The 18,267-nt window shown below is 40.4% G+C and overlaps 1 protein-coding gene across 1 annotated transcript; it reads left to right on the forward strand.

Annotated features, from left to right (window-relative positions):
* The first annotated feature begins 4,568 nt into the window (after positions 1 to 4,568).
* RAB43 (RAB43, member RAS oncogene family) lies at positions 4,569 to 14,946 on the forward strand. The gene is made up of 2 exons (XM_018086253.2): positions 4,569 to 6,320; positions 7,180 to 14,946. Exons 1-2 carry the CDS (start codon positions 5,957 to 5,959, stop codon positions 7,431 to 7,433), a joined length of 618 nt encoding a protein of 205 aa, XP_017941742.2. The 5' UTR covers positions 4,569 to 5,956; the 3' UTR covers positions 7,434 to 14,946.
* The last annotated feature ends 3,321 nt before the right edge of the window (positions 14,947 to 18,267 follow it).

The raw sequence follows: 18,267 nt of genomic DNA on the forward strand, positions 1-18,267 counted from the left end.
GTTTCCTTGCAACTTAAAGCTGCATTCCCTCGAGTGTCTCACGTGGAGTTTCATACACTGCTGCTTCATCAGCTGCTGGGCCTGGCTGCTGTGAGCTGGGGGCTCCTGGAGGTGTTGGAGCTGAAAGGCCCCGTGGCACAGAGCCAGACGGGGATTTGGCACATGTAGCACACTAATGGAACTTCACAGCCAAAGCTACCTGTGCTGACCACCTGGATTTTTGTCACAAAGGCAAAATCTGACCAGCATGTATCCAGAATTTCCCCGTCAGCTTTATGAAATATCTGCAGTCTATATTCTTTTAAAAATATGCTCTACTATATGCTGTCTAACTGCTTGAAATTGTGGCATAGTGCTCTCTCTAAAATCCATCCTTCTTAGCTGGCTAAATCCTAGGGTACAGACTGTAGTTCCCAAAAGTTGGTCTTGTTAATCACTTGAAAGTGTTTAAAAGTTATGTTAATCACTTAATGCACAGTGATTAAAGTCCTATTGATAAAATAATGACTTGAGTATTAGAAAGAATCTGGCAAACAGAACAAATATGTTTGGTAACTGTTATGTCACTGTAAGAAAAGATATTTATAAAATGCTGGAATCAAGATTTTACATAATGACAGGCAAGGACATTCCTAAGTCCAAGTCCATAAATCATGGTTAGTAATAACAAAATTCCTTTTCTTTTAATGAATTACCTCCTGTGAACTGATAAATTATCTTTAATGTCTACTTTATGCGGTAGTATTTTACATAAACTGAATATTTTTGTCCTCAATGCCGTAGTTTTTCTCTCTCAGTATGTGTTTCAGAACAGGAGAGAAGAACAGTTGAAAACACATTCCTTTCATAGAAAATATTTCTTCATGTATCATTGCACTTTTTAATTTCCAAGCTTTTCCAGCCCATATGTTATCAAGATTATTGGCTTTTATTCAGGCCTCATGGCTGTAAACTATATTCCTTTCATAATGGGCCAAAATGTAATGTGTCATTATCTGGCCAAATTGCAAGTAATATAAAGTTATGACTTGTTAACTGTCTTGTCCCCTGACTGTTGATTTAATAATGTTGCTAAACAAATACAGGCAGAGCAATTGGTTATTACATGGAAGTGGTATTATTTGATATCCAGAGGAAGTGTAGCTCTCTGTCAGCTACTTGGACACATACAAATGGAGCAAATGGAAATACTGCATTCCCAACAAACAAGGATTCCTCATTCTCTGAAAATTGTGTAGGGAAACAGTTGAATGGAGCAGTTCATCCTGACTGTTTAAGAATATCACTTTAAATTGAAATACACTGCCACAGAGATGTTGCTTTTTGGAAAAACTGCGTAGATGAAGTTGCAAGACTTCCAGTAAGTGTTTTTAGGAGCAAGTGTTGTGATTTGCCAGCCTACAGAAATGTATGTTGCTGTTTGCCGTTTGAGATGACAGGATTCAGACACCATCAGTTGGGTAAGATTCTTTTAGCACAGTCTTTGTGTCCAGTATTTCACTGCTGGGAGATTTTATGGAAGTTGCTATATTGTCACAAAGTGACATTTCTATTTTTGTAAAGAAAGACATCAGCTGTAGGATGTACTTACTTATTACTTATGCTGCTTCAGAAGCAAAAGTAAAACTGAACTCCTGTGATAGTTTAGAAGAATCAGGAGAGTACTTAATAAATTATGTACGAAGTAAGGGAGGGAGAAATTATTTAATGTGTCTTGAGGCCATCTGTTAAGCATTAACCTTTGATAAACAATATATTCACCAATGCAAGAAGAATCCACATGACCCATTGGATAATGCTTGTTTAAGATCCTCTTTGGTCAACCTGTCACTCACCATTTTCACCACTCTGTTCCTGTAGTTCAAAACCTGCTTTCTGTGGGCCTGACCAGACATCCCAGAATGATCTTCCAGAGACCCACCATAAATGTTACCACCTATTTTCCTTGGTACATCCAGTTGACACATCCTTGTTTCAGTTTTTCTCTCCTGTGCCACCGTGAAGGGCCTGGCCCTGTGTCCATGGCACCCTGCCCGTGGGTTCTGGGCAGCAGCTCCCAGGTGTGTCCATCCCTCCTGTGCCTACAGCTCGGGCTGCTGCTGCCAGGAATGCTGGCTCCTGTTCAGCTGTCTGCAGGGACCCCCAGGGCCTCTCCAGCACAGCTGCTCCCAGCCACGCACACATCCTGCACCCCTGGGAGGGGCAGTGCCATACACTCCCCGAGGGATCCTCCCCAACAGGAACAGATGAGAAAGCAAACAGAAAAAGATGGTCAAGACTTTGTCTAATGTATTTATGGGGATTATATGGAGTCATGAAAAGTCTTACAGGAGATAATAGTTCAGCACTGTGCTGTTCAGTGCCAGCCAGTGCTAAGGGCTCTGCTGTCCAAAAAATTCGAAGCTCAAAGGGGATCAAAATAACCACCTTTTGTAAGTAAATGTGTATTCAATAGTGAAACAATTAGCACAAAAAAGGTGGCTCCTTGTCTTTGTTCACTTGGAGTATTCTGTCATATTCCTTCTGGACAATGGGTATTTATTCCCTGGTTTTTATCCTGTCCTCACTGGTTACTACTGGTGGTCTCCTTGAAGGCCTGGCACCAATCTTTTGTTTCATAGGTGTTTTTTCTTAGTATCCTCAGATGAATACAACACAGTTCTCCAGCAATCCCAGCTTCTGTCTTTCTCACACCAAAATTGTTGTGAAAGTAATGACAAAATCAGGAATTGCTTCAAAAGGTTACTGAGTGACAGATGTGGCTTCTATCATGTCATTTACAAAGCTGAAGCACTTAAATCGAGGAAATAAATAATTAAGGACTTTGTGTCATATATTGCATGTCATATACTAATACAATAGAATACATGATCACATCTTTTTTGTTAACCTGTGGCTAGTACAGTTCATTTGGTATTTGATTTTAACAGTTAAGTTACACTGAGGGACTTTTGAATGAGAAATACTAAGACTATACTTTTTCCAAGGAATTTGTAATTGTTATTCTTGTCAAGAGTTAAATGCTTGTAAATATAGTATAATAGAAAGTCTCTATAAAAAATTTACTACAAAATGGCTATTTTAAATTATAGTTGTGATTGGTATTTACATGTAGTTGTCATGTTTCTTTTTCAATAGAATTTGAAATGAATCTCTGTGCATCTGCTGGAGAAAATAGTGTTTACTTAGGATCAGAACTGGTATTTTTGTAATGACTTAAATTATATTTTTTAATCATGCATTAGATTGATCAATGCTATATGGAAATATTTTTCTGGGAGTTTTCTAAAGATGCTGCCAAGCAAACTAGCTATACTTGGCCCTTAGAAATACAACTTGCTTTAAATTAAGTCATCTGGTTTGTAGTACTTACTGTGTCTGCAGTGTCTATTCTTAATGATTTAAGATAAGACAGTTATTCAAACTTCAAACAGTGTGACAGGACAGGTTTTCAAGCTTCCAAATTGTGGGAAGCCCTTGCTGACAGTATTGCCTTGTCTTGGCATAAACCAGTCATCAAACTGTGCCTGTATGTGGGTGATTTTCCCTGGAACAGGGAGCACTCACCTGGCTCCCTCTGCCCACAGAGGTGATGGAACAGGGACAGACACTGTGCCAGCTGCTGTGAGTGTTTGCAAAGAAGGTATCTGCTCAGGGTCTAATACATCCTGGAACCTCAGCAAGGAGAGCAAAGCCTCACAAACTGAAGATGATTCAGAATCCTTACACAAGAGGAGTGACAAGTAGGGGAGCACAAAACTCAAGTGCCTGAGCTTACTCGGAGGATGTGGACTGGGAGGAAAGGTGCTCTTGTTTGCTCTTGGGTGCTGTTTGAGCTCCTGAGAAGGCCAAAATTGTGCTCTCTGCTGTTCCCAGCAGGACTCTGAAGGCTTCAGCAACTTTGTACATTTTGTCCTGTGAACACAAGACACAAATGTTTGAGTTAAATGTGTAGGGCAGTGCTGTGAGATCTCCCTGGTGACATTTTGAGGTTGTTCTGTCACTACTATAGAAATTGGGAAGGACCAGAGAAAGACAAATGTTGTACTCATCTTCAGAAAGGGCAAAAAATTCTGGGATGGCTGGTAAGATTCATTTTGGTCCCTGGGAAAATCATGGAGCAATTCTGTCTGAAAGAACTAAGTTTTGACTCCACTTAAAAGCAGTTGGCTTTGTCACCTCCCAAATCTGTCTCAACCTCAGTGATTCTGTGATTCTCATGGTTTTCAAACAGAGGTTTTCAAAATCCAGCATACAGCATTGGCTTGCTGAGTCACTCTGCACTTTCATTTATACCATGTGAAAAGTGTGACCTCAAACAATTTTATTTTTTAATTTAAAAAGTTTCTAACTTGTCTGTATGCACAGAATCACTCAGACCTCTCCCAAGAGTTGAGTAATCATTATTAGCCTTGTTTTGCGCTTGACCTAACCAAGTATTGAGATTTAAAACTATGTAACAGACACAAAGGTCTAGTGGGGAGACTTGAGTGCAGAGATTGTACATAAACCTGTCCTTAACTTCCCTGTCTCCAGTAATTGCTGCTGACTGCTCTGAATCATTATCTGTTCCATTAATAATCATTACTTTGTGGTTTTCTGAGTCCATTACAGTCCCTTTCCCTTCTCTGAGAAAGCTCTTACCAGAACTGAGAAGTCCTTTTTCATTGGATTGATTTCTTTTAATCTGTACATATATCATTTGGGACCTAAATGCTTGGTTAGCACAGGAAATGAAATCTCATGAGTACAGCCTTTTCCAAAGGGAAAGTTACTGCTCAAAAATGCAGGAGTCAGAAGATAGAAAGAAAATGCTATTGTGCAAAATAAATAAATAAAAAAATAAATAATTCCATATTATTTGATGTAAAATATCACTGACACATTATATTGTGTCAGCTCTTTAAAATAAGGAGGTTCAGAGAGAGGGGAAACAATAAATAACAAGTCCACACTTTGGGAGGATTAAAAACCCCAGAAGTACTTGCTTATGCTCTGTCTCATAAGAAGAGATGCAGAGTATAAGGAATGACACAAAAAGACAAACAGTGGTCTCTCATTTATCATTTGGGATAGAGAAGTGAAAGTACAACAGAGGGACTGAAAATATAAAATCTATGAAAAGAAATTCTTTGGTTTCATTGCTACTATGTGTTGAAGACAAGAGCTTTGAAAGATTCAAAAAGGATTAGAGATTTATATGGAAGACGAGAACATCCACAGTTACTTCAGATTAAAAGATCCTGGAATATAAGCCATCATATTCCAGGACATTAGACAACCTATAAAGCAAGAGGATTTAGAAAGACATTTTCCCTATGAACAGGGTATTGTGTTTGTCCACTCTGAGTTATTTGGCTTCTTCCTCTGGAACATCTAGTACTGAGAACTCAAACCCTGATACTAAACTCATAAATCTTACGCTGCTGGATTTGGACAAAAGTGTATAAGCCAAGCATTTCTTCTTCCTGCCCTGGTGTAATGTCTGTTCTTCCACCTGGAAAAGGACAGGTGACTAGCCTGACTCGATCTTTGACCTTACTGAAACCTAGAATTGCTGGCTTTTCATTTATACACTTTTATCTATATTCTTTGAATTGTCTCATATTTCCTTCTAAAACAGCATCAGTGCTCTCAGGTGATGTGAGCACATCCTGCTCCAGTTGTTCCTGCCCCCGTAGCAGAACTGGCAAACCCACAGCAGTGCCACAGATGATATTCCAGTGAAAAGCCACCTGTAGTTTCAGTGACACAGCAGATGAACTGGAGTAGCTTTGCTATGGGGGAACATCTTGTTCTGCTGACTGTGCTAGAGGAGGTGACAAAGGGCTAGGGCTGGACACACAAGAGATAATTTCATAATCTACCACAGAAGAAGCTCACTGCAGGAACACAGTGTGTCCCAACTGATACAGATATAACCTTTCAGCAGCTAAGTTCTCAGCATGTATTACATATGTGTATGTTTATTTCACGGTTCTCAAGCATATATTGTCATCATCCTTCAATCACGAACAAAAGACTAGAACAATGTGGTGCCAGAATTCATTATTTACACAGGAGAGCGATCTGGGGTGCTGTCCCTGGGTCCAGCAGAGCTGGCTGGCCCGTGTCTCACTGTCCCTGTCTCCTCCAGCTGCAGATCTGGGACACGGCCGGCCAGGAGAGGTTCCGCACCATCACGCAGAGTTACTATCGCAGCGCCAACGGGGCCATCCTGGCCTACGACATCAGCAAGAGGGGCTCCTTCCTGTCCATCCCTCGCTGGATCGAGGATGTCAGGAAGTACGCCGGCTCCAACATAGTGCAGTTACTGATTGGTGAGTTGAAAGCGTTCACACCAGCACTGCAGCCTACTACTGCTCAATGTAATTGTTTGCAATACTTGTTTAGGGTGGTTAAAAGTTTTATTTCTGGTTGAAGTTAAGACGCAAGCAATAGATCTGATTGGAAATGACCAGTTTTTTTAATTAGAAAGCACTGATTCATCCAAACAGAAATGTTTTGCTTTGATTAACTTATATTAAGAAGTAGCCAGCTTTGAATCCTCTGCATCTCCCAGATTTCCAGGTTCTGAGGCACAGCTGCTGTGGAGATGTTCTCATGATAAAGATCCCAAGGTTTTCAGGGCCTAGAGAAGCTCTGTCATAGCAAGCACTGGAACACCCACACACTTCAGCAGACAGGAGATTTTGGAAGGCCTTTGGGGCAGTCAAGGTGTGTCAGTTCTCTGCTGGAAGTTCTGCTTCCCAGCCCCAATGTTTCGGACTCAGATGTGGCTCTCGGGGCCACGTCCATTAGACCTGCTAATGGAACAGCAGTACTATTCTGATTTCCCTAGGGCCCAGCAGACAGCTGCTGCTTTCACAAGATGGTTTCAGCTTTCATTTCTAGCCCATTTTAATTTTGTTAAGGTCTACAGCCACCACTGTTCAGTTACTTTTTCTGTCCTATGAGTCACACAGAAAAAGAGGTTGGAAGGGGCTCATGAGATTATGCAGCTCCAACCTCCTGCTCAGAGCGAGGCCAATGGCAGGTTGGTGAGGGCCTTTTCAGTCAAATTTTGAAAACCGCCATGACTGGAAATCCCGCAGCTTCCCTGGGCAACCAGAGAAGCTCCAGCTACACGCTGGCATAAACAGTCTTTATAAATTACTCTGTTGTTTCCTTCCCTCCCAGGAAACAAGTCTGACCTAAGTGACCTTCGAGAGGTTCAGCTGGAAGAGGCTCAGAGCCTGGCTGAACGCTATGACAATATCATCTGTGCCATCGAGACCTCTGCGAAGGACTCCAGCAACGTGGAGGAGGCGTTTGTGAAGATGGCCACGGAGCTCATGATGAGGCACGGCGGGCCCATGTTCAGTGAGAAGAACACTGACAGCATCAAGCTGGACAGCAAAGACGTTGTGGAAGGCTGGGGGTGTGGTTGCTGATAAGAGCTAGGTGATATCCCTGACTTTACCGGAATTTAGATGGTGCTTCACCCTAATGCTGAGTAGCATGGTAGCCATACTCTCCTCCTCCTGTGAAACCAGCAATTTTGTAGAAGTTAGACACAATCCTGTTTGCTTTGGTGTCTTATTTTTAAAAAGGGACTTTTGAGAGGTAGTCCTGAAAGTCAAACCCTCTGAAAAACTTACTTAACATTTGTCCCCACTGTTTTATTTTCTGTAACCTTCATACGAGTTACAAAAATGGCAGAAACAGCTTTGAACTGGTGATGTGGGGTGGGGAGACAGGTGGCTGGGGAAGAGACATGCAAAGCCAAAGTTCTGAAACATTTAGCATGGGACTGTTGGCAAAGGAGGTCCCTTTTGAAAAAAGCAATCTTGACAGTGTCTCTTGAAATCCTCAGCACTCCACTAGTGACCAAAAAGTGATGATGTCTTTGATAAAGGTATTTCAAGTGTCATAATCCCCAGCATTTTGATTACAGGACCAAATAGCAGGTATTTGTCCTAGGGCGTAGACTGCTAGTTACTGTGGAACAGGCCCAGGTGGGGAAGCCTTCTCTCAGGTTTCGTGATGATTTTAAGTTATCATTTTAACAGAAGCAAAATCAGCCCGAGCAATACCATGACTTACTGTCAAGCAGGATTGGACTAGGGTAGTTATTTCCATACAGCCTTGAGGAGAGGGTAGATGCATTTCATTTGTTATTATTTGCACAGTGATAGCTCCTTTTTCCTAGTGGGTATCACTGAGGTTTTGCCCTCAGGTCTCATAATTTCATTTAACAGTTCAAGACCAGCACCACTGGAAACAGGAACTGGAGAAACCTTGAGCTGACTGTAGCCACAACCTCTTGCCATGTGCCTAATGGTCATTTACAGGGTTAGTTCTGGTCATACATTTGACATTATGTTACCAGAGCGTTCATTGCTTAAGTGGCATAAGTGGATTTGATTTTTGTATTGGTTTTGTTTTTTAAACCATCTCTTTAAATACCAGATGGGCATATAATGGGAAAGAAGAGCTCAGAGTAGCTGTAAACTGCATACATTGCAACTTCTTAGCTGTGAGAAACCAGCGTCTTTTGGAGTGATTCCCTCCAAACTTTGAACCCAAATGTTTCCCTCTCCCTATCACAAGTTACCAGTTGCTTTTCATTTCATGAAAACATTCATCAGGAAAAATCTTTCATTGTTGATCAAAAGTCTGCATTGTTAAGTAAAGTTGATTTGATACTCCAGCTACACTCAGTTCTTTCAGATTTGGCTCTGTAGGGTGTGGTAGGTGCAGTTGAAGTACTGATGGCAGCATCCTCTGGGTTTACACTCAGGCACCTTACAAAAAGGGAGCAGGAGCAGGAAGATTTTTAACTCTGCCAGTAAAGCAGTGGTGTTCAGGGATGGCAAGTGATCTAAGATAAGTGATAAGATGAAGGAGCTCATTTTCAGAAAGCACCCATTTCAAGTCATCATTTGTCTCTTTTGAAAAATCTTGATCAAAAAGGACTTGAATTGTTTTGCTACTAGGGCTGCACCAGTTTAGCCATTCAACATATCCAGTGTCATGACAATTAGGAAGACTTAGGAAAGGGCTAATGGATACTAATTTTAATACTACTCATCTTCCTGTAGAAAATATTTAACCATTCTCTGGTCTTTCTGTTTTTTTAAACTATGAGGTAGATAATTGAGGAGTAACATATGTTTTGTAGCCTATTTGCTTATAATCTGAGGTGTTAGTTTTCAGGTTTTACAGTTTTAAGAGAGTGAAAGGGCCTTACCTTTCTCAATTGGTATTGTTTTCACAATTCTAATATTTTATGTGGAAGAGCAGGCTGACCTGCAGTATTTGGTAGTATTTTTTGATAGTTTTCCAGGACATTCCCATCTCTCCTACATCCAAAGATAACAGGCAATAAGTTGTCCGGCTAGGCACTGAAAATGAGAATTGTCCAAACTCTGGATTTGTTATTGTACTCCCTATATCCTACTCTCAGGAGAAACTGTGAAGACAGTCCAAGCTGAAACTCGGTCCTGGTGAGTGCTCTTTCTCCTGGTTAGATGGTCCTGAGATAGAGAATACTCAGAAGCATTTGACTTTGTGTCATGACACATTACAGTTTACGTGTGTAGGTCATAGTCCTGCAGTTCTGTGTGTGTGAACATGGACCCCCAGATAAGCTCAGCCTCCCACTATTTGCAGGATTAGTGCCAAATTATTTAATGCTGATAAAAATTCACACGCATTTAAGAACAGTATTGCTGCTACTCAGACTGAAATCCATAGTTTACATAGTAACTCATGGAAAACTGGAACAAGGTGCAAAATGAACTGAAATCCTGCTTCCAATGCAGTCAGTGAATGATTGTGTTTTTACAGTAGATGAAGAGAAGGAGTTATTGATCCATTTTCTTAGTTTGGAGGTTTGTTTAGTAAATAAGTAGAATTAGCCCAGGCACTATGCTTCTCCTTACAATTTACCGGGGTGTATCTCTTAAACTACCCTTGAAGATTGAGGCTCTGTCTGCAGGTTATTCTGGTTCAGTCACAAAACGTGCAATGCAGCAGCAGGGACTTGTTTGCTGTGTTTTCCAGTGAAGGCACCGATTCTGATTAGTTTGCATTTTGCTGTAGAAAACTAAGACTCTGGCTTGCTATCAGTTTTATCTTTTGGCTCTTCTGTGTTGTAACAAGTGTAATCCAAGTTTGCATGCCCTCCTAACTGAGCACAAGGGAACAAAGAAATAGACTGAAGGCCTGGTTTATTTTTTAGTTAGGGGCAGCTATGAGTGACGGTGCTCAGGCTGTGAGTAGTTCAGGTTTATTTTGATAACCAAACCTTTTCTCTGTCCATTGCAGTAGCACAACACTCACTAGACTGAGAGCTTCTTGACCAAAATAAGCAGTAAGTGTAACTTAGAGCTTTTCACTGCCCTGCTGAAGACTTTCCTAAACCTGTAACTCACACCCAGCTGTGTAATTCAAACATTAAGAAGACAGTGGTGTTGGTTTAGTTCCACTAATCCTATTGAAACCAAAAGGGTACCTGAGAGAAGAGAGTAGCTATAAACCTGCGATTTACGGGTAAAAACCTGAGTTTCAGATCTTAGGTTACAAATGTGCACTGATGTACATCGAGTGAATAATTCAGTAGTGCATGTTCAGAGTTCACAGCATAAACATTTGCCAAGAAACCTGTTTACTGGCAGTTGAACATTAACGAGAGTATGGTGCAGTAATTGCTTTTAAGCAGATCTCCTTGGCTGACCATGTGTTTGCATTAGTATTTATCATTTATTTTTGGCAGTGCAAAAATATTACAAAAGCACAGAAGGGGACGTTGATCCCTGCCTTGTAACACTTGGGAGTGGAATGCAGAGGCAAATACTGAAATGAAATCATCAGCACAATGGCTCCCAGGAGCGTGGGCTTTGTTACCCTTTGTATTGATTTTGTTTTAAGCAAATTTCATCTCCAGTTACTCATCCAATCCATCATCACGGATGGAACTTGTACAAATATTTAGAATTTTGTAAATACAATCCAAATCAATGTCAGCCCAGAAACCTGCTAACGTTGGCTTTGCAAAGCAAAATTTGAAAAAAATTGAAAATACTTAAGATCAGAGAAAATGTCCTAATGATTTTATCCCTCTCACTGGAGTGGAAAGCAGGTTGTTTTGGTAGGTAACATTGCAAACTGAATGAAGCCCAGCTAATACTGCTAATAGATTTCCAAGAACTTCACCAAAGTGGAGCTCTTGCTCATTTTCTTTCTTGGCCTTTAAAACTCATACTGATTTGAAGAACAGAGCTGCAATATACCTGCATTGCTGCAGTGGTACCTCACAGTGTTGATCCTCCCACACAGTAACTCCCTAAATACCATTAAAGCCTTCCCTCGGTTTGCCCCAGGATCCATTGGCCCACTGAGATTTACACTCTGTTCATCTCAGTCCCAGCCAGGGAACCATTTGAATGTCTTCTGCTGTCTCACACCAGTCCTGAGGGAACTGGGAGGTAAAATATCATTAGTTTCTCTTTGTGGGATTGTTTTACTCAATGGTACAATGAAAGTCTCTTTAAATCAAGATGAATTAATATGTTATTTCCTCAATAGAAGTGGTTTCTCTTTACCTATCCTGCTGCCAAAACATTTATATATTAACAGACCACTGAAGTTTACCCTATTATTTTGGGCAAACAGTGTGCTGGAGGAAAATGAAGTGAGCATAATACATGCTTTGTGAACCTGAAAAATAAAGTTCCTCTCCCTCTGGTACCTTCCAGCGATGGGGAGTCCTCAGTCTAACCCCTGTCAGGCATTCTCACAGAATGATGGTTCTTGGAACTGAAAGGAAACGAATCCCAAAGTTTGGGCTAATCACCCTAACCACTTAATTTTCCTTGCTCAAATGATACTAGATTGTTTTACCAACTAAAAGGCATTCGTATTTACAAATTAGGCAATAAAAGATGCCAGGTTGTTAATATAGATTAATATTTTACTAGAGTTATATGAAGTATAGTGACTTTAAGAGTCACAGAGCAGAGTCCTTGATGATGGGGCTGTTCTTAGATTTGACAGTTCTTTTCCATGCTGTAAGAAGGGATTCATAGATTTGGGAAATGCTGTCTCAGTTTGATTTTTGTACTGTCTGTAGTAGTGCTGATCATCCCACTGTGATTTTAGTTAGAGAAGCAGCCTCCTGGGTATCTTGTTTTTACTGGCCAGGTAACATTAGATTATTGAACTGGGTTATGGAGCAAAAAATCTCAGATGGAAGCATTTCATTGCAATCTCCGCTGCGTACTTTAGGAAAAACTCCAACTATTCCACAGCTGAATGTTCTGGTTTCCAGCACAAGGTTAGCCCTCTGCATCTTCTTTTTCATTTCAGTTTAGTTTACTTGGAAAAGAGCAGGGTTACAGAATCAAACCAACCCAAATATATAGTTGCTCTCCATGGAATTGTTGCCAGAGTTTAGATAAAAATAGCCAGAACACTCTCCTGTCCTGATCTTAGTATGACAAATTTCATCATTTTTTAGGGTGACTGAAACATGTTAAAATGCACTTTAAAAATAATCCTTTGAAGCATAAAAGGGTTGCAGGGGTTTTTTCACTGTCTTTTTTAACAAGGGTTTCTATTACTTGAATGCTGATAAAGGCAGTTCCCTGTATTACATAAGTAACTTTAGGCATCACTGAAAACAGACTTGTTTTTCCATGTGAGTCAGTGGCCATGGAAGACAAGGGAACAGGAGAACTTCACAAGAATGAGGAAAGTGAAGCCTGAGTAACAGTCAGAGAAGATTTTCTATTTAGTCTGAGGAAATGTGTTAGGTGTAATCAGTGCTTACTCAGTTCAAAGGAGATACTTTCCTTCCCAAAGGTAAAATAAAACACTACTTAAGGAGTTACAGGTTTTCCTCTTTGCTTTTTGTACCACTGAAATTTGACTGCTTTCTGTACTGAAGAAGAGTGGTCTGCTAAGAACTAGTTAAGTGTATGGTAACAACAGAGTTTAACACTTGGAGAGCTGTTAAATTGGCTTAAAGTTGTATTTAGGACCTAGTCCTTCCATTATGAGGTTAAAAAATGTCTCTCTCCCCTAGGACACCATTTGAAAACCTTTAGAAGATCCAAGATTGTACCTTAATAAAAATTTCTTGAGGCTTTCTTTATCATTAAAAAGTCACTTTTCATGTTTCTTTTGGAGGACATTTTTTGATTATCCAAGTGAACTGCTGACACTCATTGTGCTTTTTCTCAACCTCAAATTTAACAGAATAATGAGGATTAACCTTCCTGTCATGAAGCATTTAAGCTTTCATAAGAACATATGAAACACACACCTTAGCATTAACTACTCTGTAGGAGTTTAAACCTCAGTTTCCCCCCTACAGCTAGATAAAAAAGATCCACATTGCTGTAAATTTTATCTTAGAGACCAAAATTGTGGCAAGCTAGCAGTTTTAACTTCTAATTGTTCAATCAATAAAAAAAGGTTACCGCACAAAGATTATATTCTCCAGATAACAGCAGAGGAAAACTTCAAAGAGAAGACTGTATTTCCTTAGAAACTGTCCTTTTTAAGGCTCCTGCCCCACGTAATCTGTGTATCTCCAAAAGCCAATCTCCTAGTAACCACCTTTACACTGCACTGGGATGTGGAACATGTGATGATCAACACCCTTTCCTTCTGCAATAAATGCTCTGAGCAATATGGATTCCTCTGAAGATGTGAGGGAGTGATTTTGGGTACCTACACTATCGTATGTGAAATCAAGGGTATGGAAGGCTGTCCTCTGAACACAGCATGCAAACTTGTCTTGACAACTTGAAGGTATTTTTTAAAAGTGAGCCAAGAGCTGCATTTTCAGAGACATTAAAGCTGCAGACAGATGCCTGTCAACGTCTTCAAAAGCATCTTGGTACCATTGCAAGAAAATCACAGAACTTTTATGGAAGTGGTTTTGCACTAAAGGGAATCAAAGAAAAAAAACATTAACGTGAAAGGCAGAGCATCCTGATTATTCTGCATTTGTCATGTTCATTCCCTAAATGCTGTGCATAAGGAAGCATTTTTCCCCTTTATAAATGATATTAAAATAGATTATTCTAGGTGTGAAAAGTAGTTTGATACTTGACAAAATAAAATGCTATATATGTTTTCTTGAGAGAATGATAATATTGCTGAGGAGAATAACTTTGCAAATAGGGTTTGGTGGTGTAGGATCAGGGATTCCCCAGAGCTGTGTTGGAATGGTGTGACACACACATACCATTCCCAAACCTGGGGAGGCCAAGGGCTGAGACCAGACCCTGTCCTGCCTGCCAGACATAAAGTAGATACAGACATCTACTGAGCAGAAAGTGAATTTAGTTATTTGTAAGTGTTTTTAAAGATTTCTATTTTCTAAGTCTGTAAGGAGAAGTTATTTCTGACAGTCAGATATGCTCAGTGCTGTCAACCAGCTTTTCCCTCTTCTGTGCCTCACTCTGTGACCTAACAGGTACAAAGCCCACAACTCCAGAGACAGGGAGCATTCCAGCCAGGCTGGCTCACACACCTGTTGGGGAGAAGGTGAAAATCTCTAATTCATATTGAATTCATTCACTGCATTCCAAAATTATCTGAGGGGTTTGGATGATAACAGTGTTAAAATGATTCTGCATTTTCTAGCACAAATGTGTTGCTGTTTTTCAAGGTTCCTTCAAGAGATGCCAGCTGTACATTTCTAATCATCAGTAACTATTTTGCTTTGAAACTTTCTTATCACAATACTGTCTAGATCATTTGGAATATGAGGAGACAAGGGACCAAGCTTGCATACTACGGTAATTTTTTATACTTTACCTTCATCTATTTATGAATTTATTATGAAAAGTATTTTTAAACATATGAAACCTGCTTTTGTTGTGAATTTTAGCAACGTAGTGGATACATTGTACTGTGTATCATTAAAAAGGTTTAATTAAAGTAAACTTTGCAATTAATATCTTTTGTTGTTATTTTATGCATGTACCTTGTTGTGATATATTATCAGAAACAAAATCAAGTTTTAAGAAATTATGTATCCTGTTCTACAGTGATGTACAGTCTGCTTTTACACAAGATACGACCTAATGTACCCTTCATTAAACAAACGGTGCTTAACTCTCTTCCTCTTATCCTTACAACTGTCCATCCTTCCAGAAATGCATGCACTTTAAATTGCTTGAGTTAGTAAGCTCTGCAGCATAACTGTCTGGAAGATTAAGAATTAAAACCAAAATTTTCAGTGTTGGAGAAGTGCAAATAACTTTTTCAGTGCTTGCAATTAAGTGTAAACAATGTAGTTGCAACTGTACCTTCCCAAGGGAACATTTAGATCCTGGATTTTATTTAATTGTTGTAAATTAAACAAAGAAACACCCCTTTCTTTTTGCTTGGCTCGTTAATTCTAACGTCAGCAGATGCATATTTTTGATCCGCAGGAGCCAAATCCTGAATTGTTTGGTTCTGTATTGAGTCTGTGACTTCAGTAACAGCCTCAGATATCAAACCAGCAAGTTGTCAATGCAATGGCCATGCTCTAAAGCTGGTTCCTTAGAGTGCTGGCTGTAGCTGAATTTGTTAGTTAATTCTCTTATAATGACACTTTCTTTGCTACTGAAACATTCTGATCCACGTCACTGGTGTGCACAGTCCTGTGGAGAATTGGTGTGAGAGAGAAATATTGCAGGTGTCAAGTTTAACACAAATACTGCAGGTGTCATGTTTAACACAGAAGTACTGCAGGTGTCACACTCAGCACAAAAATACTGCAGGTGTCATGCTCAGCACAGAAATACTGCAGGTGTCATGCTCAGCACAGAAATACTGCAGGTGTCATGCTTAACACAGACCTACTCTTTGCAGGGATTGACCTTTATTTTCTCATGTGTTCTGCACATCTGTCCTAGAGTTTATAAACATGGGGGGTGGGGGGCGAACCAACTTTTCCCTGTGTTTTTTGGTATGCTGTGAATTCCAAGGCTGTGATATGAGGACAAAGGTAACAATTTATAGAAAGCTGGGTTTCTTTTCTGTAAATACCACCATTATTATAATACAGTCCTAGAACAGAACACGCAGAGCAGTTCCCTCTAAACCTGTAACACCCCTGGCCCTCAAAAGCCGGGCTGTGCTTTCCCAGCACATGCCACTGATGAGCCAGTGCTGTGTCACCTCGGGTGACCCTTGGAACGTGCCTGTCCTGCTGTAATAAGCTCTCCCAGTATCCCCAGAGCAGAGAGGACACACACCTGTGTCAACACAACTAACTGGTGCCATAGCTGCATAGGGTCATCTCCCAAAGCACGGAGTGCCACGCAGAGCACAGCTCTGACTGAGCAGGAGCACCATGGGGGCACCAAGGTGTGGCCACATATCCCCCCAGGACACCCCCAAAAATGTGAACCAGTCATAAAAGGTTATGTGGAGGGAAAGACAAAAATGTATACCAGTCATAAAAGGTTATGTGGAGGGAAAGAAACACACACTGGACAAAACTGATCCCCTGCTCTGATGTCTGCTGCCTCATCATCTCCATGTGTGTGTCAAATTAAATCCGTATTGTTAACAGGTCTCAGTAACTTGAGTTTATCATGGAAAACAACCCTGACAACTGTTTAGTGGCTTATTATAAGTGCATATGACAAACACTTTAAAGTGCCTTTAGTTGCATTTCTAGGAACTCTCCCTTGAATTCTCTAGGAATATGGAATAGTTTGGATACAGGAGGAGATCTACACACACTACAACCATTTTTTATTTGCTGTTAGTGAGGTCAACTGACCTTCATTATGTAGCTTGTACCTGCAAAAAAAATAAAATCCATATTTTTTTATAGTCTAAATTCACTGAATATTTTTTCTCCCCATATGTGGTCAGAAGCTTAGCTGTTAAACTAGCAGAAAGCATATTCCCAGATACGCTTCCATAAAACAAGACACCAGTCCCAAATCCTTTTGAAAATCCACTTCTTATTCTGAAATTCTTACCCGTGCAACAGGTGCTGCTTCAGCTTCAGAAAGAGGTCAGTAGATAAACCTGTGTAAACCTTGCTGGATGTTAAACTGCAAGGCATGTTTAGCGCCATCCTAGATTCCAGTTCTGGATTCTGAGCTTGGCATACAAGATCAACACAATACAACTTTTAATTGAGACCAGCTGAGTCTTAGGTGGTCTCAGTTACACAAAGTAACCCCACCTGTGCTATTTTGAATCAGCACCAATTTATTTTACTCACAGAAATGACCATAGAAATACTTTTTTCCTGAAACATTTAAATTTGCAGGCTGTTTCTGTCCACGTTGAAAACAGGATATATTTCATCCCCCAAGAATTCATCCCTGTCTAGACAAAAGATTTTAATACAGACTGTGTAAGATACACTGTCATACCATACAATCAAGACTGTTAGTACCCATTCCTCTTCAAGTTACAGAACATACAAGCACACCACTGAGTTTCAAAGAAACTCTTGTCATCCTGGCTTCTTCCCTTTGACACTGAAGGAAGGAGATTTATACCTCTTTCAGCAACTGCCTGCTGTGTGTAGTGTTACTCAGGTCACTATTTCTTCCTTCCTTTAATCCCTAGGGAGACTGGGCAGGGGAACAAAATAGCTACACTGCACTGGGCATCACAACATGGAATTCTTGCTTTTAAACAGACAAAGTTCTGCTGACACTGGAGTGCTGAAATCCATGGGTTGTGAAGGCATGACCAGGGTACCACATCCACCTCTGCCAACCCGTCCAGCCACTGAGAAAACAAACCCACATGCTCCAAGGTCTTTCAACTGCACATCCTTTCCTCATTTTACAGAAATCTGTGGCATGTCGATTCCATGCCACAGTTGATTATTTTCTTGCTGAGGAAAGCCCCAACAAATGGAAATTTCATAAAGCACACAAATCCTAAACCTAAAACCCAGCTCTTACTATTACTAAAACCAGCAGCTGGGAGAGGATTCAGAGCACCACACTGAGCTCCCCTCAGACTCCTGGGGCACAATTTCAGTCACTGACAGGAAAAACTCACCAAGGGCTTTGCACTTGTTTTGAAAGGGTGCAAACGAGAGGCTGCCAGAATTATGAATGAACTCTCTTCATCTGCTATTTTTTACTCATTTTGGCTTTTTGAGGTTTGTCAAGCCTATATTGCCACCAAGCTGGAGTTCAGTCCATGGAGCTGGAGAACCTGAAATACCCTCAGCCTTGGAGAACTGCATGGGGGCAGTGTTTTACATTTTACTACTGGTATGACACAGAAAAAGAAGAA

Source organism: Manacus vitellinus, unplaced genomic scaffold, assembly GCF_001715985.3.
Source record: "Manacus vitellinus isolate BGI_N305 unplaced genomic scaffold, ASM171598v3 scaffold_91_pilon, whole genome shotgun sequence".
NCBI classification, from domain to species: domain Eukaryota; kingdom Metazoa; phylum Chordata; class Aves; order Passeriformes; family Pipridae; genus Manacus; species Manacus vitellinus.